At 49.5% G+C, this 10,963-nt stretch overlaps 1 protein-coding gene across 2 annotated transcripts in view; it reads right to left on the bottom strand.

Annotated features, from left to right (window-relative positions):
• Positions 1-5,787: 5,787 nt before the first annotated feature.
• Rcan1 (regulator of calcineurin 1) overlaps positions 5,788-10,963 on the bottom strand; it is an 84,237-nt gene continuing 79,061 nt past the window's right edge. For both annotated transcript variants that reach the window (XM_076867389.1, XM_076867390.2), the window contains exons 3-4: positions 10,767-10,926; positions 5,788-7,721 (exon numbers count right to left, since the gene is read on the bottom strand). In XM_076867389.1, coding sequence (XP_076723504.1) covers positions 7,549-7,721; positions 10,767-10,926 — 333 coding nt within the window. In that variant the 3' untranslated portion in view covers positions 5,788-7,548. The remainder of the gene's footprint in view (positions 7,722-10,766; positions 10,927-10,963) is intronic.

Raw genomic sequence — 10,963 nt, 5'->3', positions numbered from 1 at the left:
TCTAAGAGGCTTGTTGGTGTTTTCAAATAGCTGAACTCTACAGTCACTCCCTCAGAGACCTTCCCCGAGTGCCATCTAAAGTCACGCACAGTCCCATCAACCTGTGTGGTGGGCTGAATAAGGTCCCTCCAAAGATAATCATGTCCTAATCCTAGGAACCTGTGAATGTGTGACTTTACATAGTGAAAGGGGCTTTACATTAAGGATCGAGGGATGAGGAGATTATCTTGGGTTATCTGGGTGGGCTCAGTGTCCATTAAGTGTCCTTATGAGAGAGAAGTGGGAGGATCAACACCGATAGGAGATGTGAGAGTGGTTTAAGACATAAGACTCAGTCTCGCGTGCTGCCTGGACATGGGTAAGATGGTAAGAGCCTCTGATGGCCTTGACTGCAAGTCCCCTCACCGCTTGCTCCTATGAATAAGGTCCTTCAGCTGAACAACACCCCTCAGCCAACAGACAGGATCTGTTCCTGCTCATTCCTGAGCAGTATGTTTCAGTTCCCTCCCAGAGCACGGAATTTTGAACTTGTCAATCACATTCTCTCCAGAGCCAAAGGTCATCCTCCCCTCCTCAAAAGTATGAAACTGTGCTGTGATTTGAACACATGTGTCCCCCACAACTCACATGTCAGAACCTGGGGCCCAGTGGGATAGCTTTAGGAGGAGGAGCTAGTAGGGTTTGCATGTATCCAAATTCAGATGTTGAAACTCATGTGACGGCATTAAGAGGGGTGTGACTTTAAGAGGTGATCCGGTCACGAGGGCTCCCTGCCTGGATGGGGTTAAGGTCCTTACAACAGGCATCACCCAGCGTTCAGACTCCTGGTCATCTGCCACGTGAGGACGTGGTGCTCCTCCCCCCATGAAAGACAAGCAAGGGGTGCCATGGTGGAAGCAGAAAGCAGCCCTCACCAGACACCACGCCTGCTGGTGCTTTGTCCTTCCACTTCCTGGTTCTCTGAGAAAATAAATTTCACTTCTTAATGAACTACTCAGTCTCGGCTATTTTGTTATAGCAGCAGGAATGGACTAGGATAGCCTGATTGTCAAAGTCCCTGCTGGTCCAGTCTGTCTGGGGCACCATACCCCTGTGGCCCTACGTGGTATGTGGTGTTCTTCCTCCCCTTCCTCCCCCAGGCCGTGCGTCTATGGGGCTAATAAACTGCTGCTGATCTCACCAGAGTTGCTTGTTATCTGTTCAGCTTCCCAGAATCACAGGGCAGGGGTTCCTCCATTCCCAACAGGGTGACTAGAGGGTGATTAAAATAGACACCTGAAGTGAGGGTTGGGGTAATGCAAGGCCAGAGCCCAGGACGGTGGTGTCCTCTAGGTGCTGAAAAGGGCAGGGCAGTCGATTCTACCCTTGAGCTTACAGAAGGAACGCAGCCCTGCCGACCCCTGGGTTTTAGACTTGTGACCTCCTGAGTTGACTCTCTATAGAGCCCTTTTTCCAACTCTGGGATGGGTGCCTGGCACATCTGGGTGCTCAAGGGATACTTGCTGAATGAGTATTGAGTGAAATACTGAAATATTGCAATAGTCTGTGTGATACTATCTGTGCTCCCCCTCTAGGAGGAGGGAAGCTTGATGTCTAAAATCATGACGACTCTGTTGCTTGCTTACGACAATGCTTTACCAGGCGTGTCCTGCCGTTTTCAAAAAATAAATTCACAGCTGTGTCTTTTTGCAAAGTTGCTTAGGAAAGAAACTGCTATAAATTCTAAGATATATTCATAAGTCATTCATTAAAAAGGAGACAAGAAATCAGTGTCTGATCAACATGACCTGGAGCAGAACGCACGGGAATCACTTAAGAGCTCAGGTCCGTTAGAGCTGAGGGCTCAGGGCTCACCAGGACACACACTCTGCTCCAGGGGTGTAGGTCTTGGGCTGGCCTTGTGTCCCTGTGAGCCTGGCCTGGATGAGAGGCCACACTGCCCTTTTGAGATGATGCTTCTATATTAGTTTTGTATTGCTACAGCAGACTTTCTATTAGTTTTCAGATTTACCATTTCAGTTCCTGTGGGTTGGAAGTCCAGGTGTGGGTTGGATGGTTCCTCTGTTCAGGGTCTCATCAGACTGAAATCAAGGAAGCAGCCAGACCTGCAGTCTAGACTGAGGTTCAGGTTCCTTTTTCAAACTCACATAGTTGTTGGAATTCATTTCTTGTGGTTGTAGGACTGAGGTACTCTGTTCCTGCTGGCTGGATTGTTCTTAGTTCCTAGAGGTCATCCCCAGGCCCTTTCTTACTTGCCACAGGGCCCCTCCATTATCCCTGTGAGTGCTTCTTTTCAATGAGCAGAGGACACCTGCTGCTGCTCTGGTCCTCTTTCACAGTGTGCCTGATTAGGCCAGGCCCACCCGATGCAAACTTCCCTCTGATGAATTCAGAGTCTACTGGTTCCAGATCTTAATCACATCTGCAAAGTTCCTTTTGCCATAGAAAGGACACAATGCTAAGTGCTGTCACCTGCACTGCAGTCAGAGGTTCTGTACACACTCAGAGGCAGAGGGTTACACAGGGGCTATCCACCCCAGGCATGGAGAGTGAAATCTTAGGGGCCACTTAGCATTGTGTCTATCACAACCCAAGAACCTAAACTCACATCTTTCCCACCAATCTTGTCCCCTCCAACTCAGGGGATCCAGCACCAGTCCTGCAGAGCCCGGGAAGGCCTGAACGCTCTTCAGGTCACCAGTGGGCCCCTTGCCTTCTCCCATACACCCCACATGCCTGGATGGTCACCTCCAGGCTTCACCTTCCCTGCCCTCCTGCACCTGCCAGTCTGGCCTCCTAGTGGGACCGTGCCAGGCACTGCCCTCCCTGCCTGATGGCTTCCTGTGTTCCCCTCTGCCTGGGATGCCCTCTTCCTAGATGCCCACAGTCCTCCAGGGTTTCTCCCTCCTCTCTTTCAGGCCTTACTCAAAAATCTCCTTCTCCAGCGCAGTGTCCTCTGCTGCTCTCCACAGAACCGCAAACTTCTGCAACACCTACATCCCCTCTCCTTCCCCCACTGTGTTTCCCTCCTCAGATCCAGTAGATGGCCTTAGCACAGGCAGGAGGGGGCGCTGCTGCCCTGGGCTGGGGGCAGCCAGGGAGTGGACACTCGTTCTCAGGCTGTAGCACCTTCCTTGATGACCAGTTCTGTCCAGACTGGAGGAGCCTGGCACTGGGTGGAGCGGCCCTGCTCTGCCTGAAGGCTCCTCTCTCTCTCCCAGCCCTGCTTGTCTGCAGGGCGTTGGGATCTGCTCCAGTGGGTGGCAGAGGGTAGAAGAGGTCTTATCTGGCCAGGGTGGGAGCAAGGCCGGCCTGGTACCTGCCCATGGGGCTGGCTGAGGATGGAGGGTGCCCCTTGAAGAAGGGCCTGTGCTGCCCCTTCTCTTGTCCCTTTCTTGTTTCGGAAGCCCCCCGCCACCCCAAGCGTACGGTGGTGTTCACAGCGTGGCGGGCACGCTCTTCTTCACAGGTGGTCCTGAAAAGGATGTACACACCACGGTAGAGAAGGATGGGCACAAGGGGACACCCTGCAGGAGTGGTTGGCAGTGAGTCTCAGGGGGAAGAGACATTCACGTGGAGATTTGCAGGACAAATATGGGGTCGGTTCATTATTTTGGTCATATTTACTGAGGGCCATGCACCAGGCACAGGGAAAAAACTGCTCCTGATTCCGGCAGAGGTGGGCAGGACACACAGGAGCCGCACTCAGGGCAGTGGCAGTGGGGAGGCTGGGCAGTGGGGTCATTTCTAGGCACAGGGAAGAGAAAGTCTGCTGAGTCAGAGACACTGAAATTTTGGGGTGTCTGGAGCGTGAATGTTGGCAGGAGGGGGTCCTGGTGGCCAGGGAAGGGGGACCTGTGAGCCGCGGCTCCATCCCCTGCTAGGCACTTACGCTCTGTGTAGAACAGTCGTCAAAGTCCTAATCAGAATCTTGAAAGGAAAAGAAACGCTGGCTGTAGGCCTCATATCTCAATCACCTGCAAATAATGTCCCTGTCTTTCCTACACATGGCCACGATTAAAATGACCTTTCACGAACAGCAGGGAGGGCCAGCTGAAGCAAATGGGGCAGGCGAGACCATGAGGGCGAAGGACAGACTGCCAAGTGCAGCAATGTACTTGGGAAAAAAATCCCTCCATGTCCTAGTGCAGAGGCACAAGTCCAGGGAACCGCAACGAATGTCACCCATGGCCAGCCTTCGTCCCGAGTAATGTTAATGTCAATTTCTGATGGGCTTCTCTCTGAATTGCCGACCTTTAGGTGAATGTTCCTGGGATGCACTTACTTCACCGAGGCAAACATTCCACCGAGTTCTGCAGACACTGGGAAGCATGACGGACTCCAGCTGTGCCTTCAGTGTTCCCGTGACGTGCCCACGTGGTGTGTTTAATCCTCTGCAACTTAATATGCTATAAAATCGATTTACTTCTTGGTGAGTTCTGCACATTTTACCTAAAATTAAAGCTCTCTGGTGGCCCAAATCTCCTGTGGGCATGAGCTCACATGACATTCTGGAAATGTAAGATACTAAATGCTTGCTGACTGAAAATCAATGTTTAGGCCCCAGTATTAATAGCTACATGAATGGCCATGATCCACTCTTGCATACATTTTCAGGGGCTTTCTTCATATGGCCCTAAGTTACTTCCCACCAGCTCCGTAATATGATCTATCAAAACCTCTTTAAAAAATGTGTTCAATCAATGGCAGAGTATGTTGTGCATGATTCTGCCTGTTTTATGTCCATCATTCTGCATTTTACGAAGCCCCTCTCAGAAAAGGAAATTGGTGGGCCTTGGGTGTGCTCTAATGTGGGGGGCCTTTCAGATCCAGCAGCCTGAGAGCCAATAACCTAATGTACTCTTGAGTACAAAACCCCAGCTGGGGTTGCCACACTCACAGCCCTATCCTCTGAGGAGACTGAGTCCATGCCAAGGATGTTCACAGGGTCTGTCAGTTTCACCAGCAGTGGGGTCACCAAAGTTATGTAAGGGGACCCACTGGGAATCCGAGGGAACTAATGACACATTCCAACTTCCTTCCAGGGCCGTTCAAGAACTCAGGTCCTGGGCCAGCAAACAGCTCACCTTTCGCTGCTTGTAACAGGCTCCTAGTTGTTCAAAATGATGATAAATAATAGCCTCACCCCATATTTCTAGTATTTCTATTTGGAAATACTCCCCTCCTGTCCCTCGGTGATCAGTAAGTGAATCTGTCTAATAATCAGATCAGACTGACTGAATTGATATGTGGGTCTCTCAGCACACTGAAAGCAGCTTTGAACATAATGGCTTTCAAATATGCAAATGCTCTTGGAAAAGGACAGGATGGTGTATTTTATAAAAGAAAACCAAAGTGGCATGTGAATTTTCATAGTGAAATTACCTAATGTTAATCTGGATCAAGATCAATGTCATTTTTAAAGATTCCATCACACACGGGGTTATTGAGGGATCTGGGGACTGGCCAGGAAGCTCGCCACCCTCTGGAAAGAGCTCTGGGAAGAGGTGGCCACAGCTCTTTCAAACAGATCTTGCAGACGAATCTTCTGGACATAACTGGCCTTCATAAGTTAGTATCTTCTGTGGACATTCTTCTGAACAGAAAACTCATCAAACTAATGCTTAAAAACATTACTGGTGGCTGGAACATAGCTCAGGAGGAGTACTTGCCTGGCATGCCTGAGGCCCTAGGGTTCCATCCCCAACATCGCAAAAGAAAAAAAAAGTTACTGTTTGAAGCAGGGGCTGATAAATAATATTTTCTGTATCAAGAAAATGCTCAGAATTTTGCTTTTTATTTAATCCAATTTGCTCTTTTCTAAGTGATGGACTGCAGTTACAGCGGACACTCTGAACCACAGCACAGAATTAGAAGCTTTTCAGTTCAAAGTGACAAAGGAATGTGTCCTCTGAGGCTCCAGAACTGAAAGGTTCACAGATTAATCCTAGAAATAAAATGACAAACAAGTAACTTTCCGGAAAGAGCATATTGTGCCGATTTATTATAGAATGCAGTTAAAAAAAATATCTTGAGGTTAGCCTCTCCAGTTTAAAAGCACTTAACTAGAAACACTTGAACAGCTATGCAATGGTCTCTCCCTAACCGGTGCCCTCCTACCAAGCACTGTAAACAGGGTTTTGAGAACATTCAATCGATTTCTTGTTATGAACAATCCAAGAAGTTAATGCAAACGTATTTGCTTCCCAAAGAAAACCATCTTCCAAATTTCCAAAGCATGCACTGTTACTTGGCATTAGGTATTTCAGAATGACAGACTGTTATGGTATTGTAAGGCCAAAATATAATACCTATTTACCAGACATACACATTACAACTAGAAAAAAATTACAAATGTTCACCTAGTGTTAACAATTCCATCAGGAATTATGGGGAAAGGCACTGCATCCCTCTCATATCAACACACATCTACTACTCACTTTACATGCTTTGAGTTCATCCCATTAAACACGTGGACAGCTTTTCTACAACATACGATTCACAGGTAGGTTAATACAGCTTACACTATCCTCCCACGGCCACGTTTCTTCACCCAAGAGTACAACAGGTATGGATATATGCTATCAGCTCTATTTACAAGTTTATCTGGATGTTTCAGTGGGGTGAAAAACCAACTATCTCAACCAATAGTTCCCAAAGCGACCTTTGGTTATGATTCTTGTCTAGAAACCATTACATAAAGAAACAACAGAGACTGATATCCAACCCAAACACCTAAACTAAAATTTATCACCTGCTAAAAATTGGCAGTGAAACTGCTATTCTCTGAATTGTATGAGCTACTCTACGTAGGAATTCAGATCAGCGTCTTTCGCAGGAGCACAAGTCACGTGCTACACTGGACAGGATGCCGAGAGACGGTCTTCCAGGTGCACTTCCACGTGTGGATGCAAAGAGCTGAAGATCTGGAAGGTGACAGTTTCCCAATGCTTTCCTACTTCCCAAAGGATGTGAAACAACAATGGCGTAACTTCATACACAAACAAAGGTTAGTCTTGAAAATCAGTAATAAACATGCACAGACATTCGAACATGAGGGAAGAAATGAGACGCTACAATTCCACATGGCGTTGTGGTTGTTTTCACAACCTTTCTGCACTAGACGCTTGGTGGCTTTGCGTGAGGCCTCTTCCTACCAGTTGGGATTGTACCCTGTACACTGGCTAGAAGCGGAAAGCGCTCCCTGGACCCACTGATCAACCTGCCCTAGGCGAAAACAGAACCTACCAGAAAAGAACAAGTACAAGACACTATCATTATTGGTTTTCTCATGATGTCCCCAAATGTCCTTGTGCGATCACAACAAACTCAGTGATTGGCCCAAGACATTCCTGGGTGCCATGGACGTGGACTGAGGTGCAGCATCAGAACAAGGAGACGAAGCCTTGATTCTCTTCTGAGCAACATGAACTGGATTTCTGCCATAGCGGTCACGGCTGCCACCTCCCAAGTTGTGACGGGCCACTTCCACAGTAAAAGATTCCTCCCGTGAGTATGACTGAGAATGCTTCTTCGCCCGGCGCCAGTTCAGCTCAGGTGGATAGGTGTGTACTCCGGCCTTCTTGTCTGGATGATTTTTGGTTTGGGTCTCTTCATCCTCTCCATCTCCTCCTCTTCCTCGTTCTCTTGATCGCTCTCACAGACGTGGACCACCACACTGGGGGTGGTGTCGGTCGCTGCGTGCAGCTCGTACTTCTCTCCTGGGGAAGAAATAATGGCAGGGTAACTCAGTCGAGACCTGGAGGGTGCCACGACAGGAACGAATGGAGTAGCACTTAGGTCTGCCCAGCCGCCTCCTGCCTACGCTCAACGGGCTGAGACAGACAGACACATTTTGCATTTATGTTTCTTTGGTGCTATGTTAAAAAAAAAGACTCATTTCCAGTGTGTCTGACTCTGAGTCCGGCATGTGACAGGAATAAATGGAATGTGTATTTTTAGTTGACGCTTCTCATGTCACCAGGCACCCTACACTAACTACCCAGAGGCTCCCTGTCTGCCAGCGAGGCCCCAAGTGTGGTGTGAGGAACATCAGTTCAGGAACAAGATGCTGAAGGATACACATATTTGGGAACTGACATCCTGAGCCTCCACCGAGGGCAGCGCATACCCAGGACAGGGACACCTGTGGAGGCCGAGTGTGCAGACGCAGGTAGCTGCACCGGGTCAGGTGCTCCTTTCACCTTCGTGACCATGGCATCCCTTTCTTACAAAACTGCTGGCCTCCTGGAGCCAAGCATGCTCTGCTGTTCTGTGCCAGCCTGACTTTGACCAGGCTCAAGGTCAGACCACTCTGGTCCAGCACGGATGGGAAGAGCCTTCTGTAACTGAGGAGCCTGGCCACGAATGGAGGAGCTGGGCATCCCTTCAGGGCTCCAGCTTGGCTATGGGGAGTCTGACCACGGGGTGCTGAAGGGAGGCAGTGGACTGTGGGGAGCCATTCTCACACGTGACTGGGTGACTCCCGGTTTGGGTCTGAGGCTTCTGGCTGTGTCGGAGCTTTCCCGGCCCTCTCCTGATGAGAGAACCTGTCCGTGTGGGGGTGTGACTGACCACTGACCCCGGGGGCCCAATCACTGACCCTGACCTTGGAGTGCGGCCCCCCTTCAACCTTCATTGGATGGAATTTTCCCCTGCATTTCTTGTTCCCCAATAAAAGGCTACTCCCTGGCGTGCTCGCTCACTCTCTCTCCTGCTAGCCCTGAGTAATCCTTGCTGCCCTGCCGGGCGGTTAGAGGAGGGAACCAGAGAGGGGAGCCGTCTCGGACCTGGTCATAGAAAAAGGTAACTGAGTCTGTGTGTTTATTTTCGATCTCTGCTAGCTAACTTTGATGCCAAGAACCTCATTAATGAAACCATTGCGCTGGCCGCATGGTGGAGTGGACCGTGTGGTACAACAAAGGCCTCAACCTCACAGAGCTAATGGCATGAGTGAATGTCCACAAGCCCGTGGTACCTGGTTCATGATATGCAGGCCTGATGAATTTTACCTAGAACTATGTTTAAAAATGGAGGTGGCTGGGGATGTAGCTCTGTGGTGAAGCTTTTGCCAGCACACACAGACGCTGTGGTCAATCTCTAGCTAGTAGGTGTGGAAATGCTAAGGATTCAGCTCGCCCACCTTGGGGTGGCTCGGGTGAGCTTTCTTCTAAGGCTTCGTGCAGACTTTCTCTGAAGCTCCATGCAAGTGAGGAGGCTCCTCACCCACCACTGTGAGCTCCTCAGAGGCTCATTTCCAGCTGAAGGAGCAGCGGCAGGCTCCCAGCCTCCTGCCTCCCTGCATGCTCCTCTCCTCGAGGAAGGCACTGTCCCTCCCACAGGAGGGGGCTGCCTTGTCTCTTGGAGACTGGATGTTAGTGTAATTACATCTAAAGAAGCCTCAGCTCCCTCAGAGCATTCAGGTTTGGGACGTGAGACGGGTCACTGGAGGTGCTGCCCTCTTTACAGGTCCTTACCTATCTACTGCAAAATCCAGAATGCTTGGGACTTAGGGCTATAATTGCAAAATCTGCAATCCTGAAAAGTACAGCCAAAATATGAAATACTATTCAGCCCATCGCTAAGTAAACCAAGGGCAAACTGGTTTCATTACGTCTGTTTTCAAAAGCCTTCTCCATGGTCTTCTGTAAAGACATGTAGATTCTGGAGGCTGAGGAATTTTCCTTCATGGCACTTCTGTCCTCCAGAGCAGGAGGGCACCTCTCCCCAGGGGGGGATCCCATTCGCTCCTGTCTCTAGGACACCAATAGATGCAGCTCTCAGCTTTGTTAATGCCTCTCACCAAGAGCTGCTGTGGAGGGCCACGCACTTCCTCCAACTGACCATTTTTGACCTTGACCTTCAAGCCACGATTAGCAGTGGGTAATGTGATTCTTGCTTTATACCACAGGGGAAATTTCCATTTGGGCAATGTTTTCAGAAATGTAATCTTTTCAATATGAAATTGCTGATGGTCCATGAAAATAAAACCCTTGACCCAAAGGAACATCAGATTGTGGTCAAGGAGAAATGAGGAGCTGACAGTTTCAGCATGTATCCAGTTTGCTCCAAGGGCGGGGTAGAGGGGGGGCTCACACCTCTTCCCTCCAAGACCCCCTCTCCTCTCTGCATACTCAGCCAAATCCTAGCACATAGGACAGGAACCCACCACACTTGACTGTTTTCAAAGACCACAGATTGAGTACCGACTTGAGGTCAGGCACTGTGAAGTGTCTTTTGTTGATGATGACCTCAACTCCACTGGGTAAGACCCATTTTATGAACAAGGAGCCTGAGGTTCTTTCTTCACTATGATCCCTGGTTCTCTTCTTCCTACCCATTAAAAAGGCCAGGTGAGAATCAGATCAACGAAATCAAGGGAGAAATTACCTTGACTAAAACTGAAATTTCTACAAGGATAATCGGTTTTCCCTTTTCGAGACTCCACTGCTCATTGGCACCTAGAGAGACCTGGTCATGAGCCATGCAGGCTGTGCCCCTGGGCGAGGGGATGGATTCATGGGTGAGGGTGCCCACTGAGGGCAGGACTAATGAGCAGTTACGGTGGCTCTTGCACACCTTCCCAAGGAATGCACACTCACAACACAAGTGGCACTGATGTGGAAGAACACAAAGGGAGGGCACACTTGCACTGGCTCATGAGGGACCTAAATGGGCCAATGGGGATCCTCCCTGACCTGTGAGCAGCAGGTCTTTAGCAGACTCTCCCTCTGCACCCCGGCTCCTGCCTGCAGGGCACTGCTTACCTGGCCCAAGCTTGGAGATAGCATATAAAAGATCATAATTTATGACTGGAGTAGCATCTTCCACTTGTTTCCAACCAACGGGCGGAGAGGCAGGAGGTGAGATCAGGAACTGCTTGTCTGGATTGGGCGGAGCCAGGTGGGAGCTTCCTATGTGTAAAGTCTGAGGAGAGAAGTCAACACTGGTCACTGCCCTGCAG

This window comes from Callospermophilus lateralis, chromosome 10 (assembly GCF_048772815.1).
Source record: "Callospermophilus lateralis isolate mCalLat2 chromosome 10, mCalLat2.hap1, whole genome shotgun sequence".
Classification (NCBI taxonomy): domain Eukaryota; kingdom Metazoa; phylum Chordata; class Mammalia; order Rodentia; family Sciuridae; genus Callospermophilus; species Callospermophilus lateralis.
This window is presented reverse-complemented; position numbering and strand designations above follow the sequence as displayed.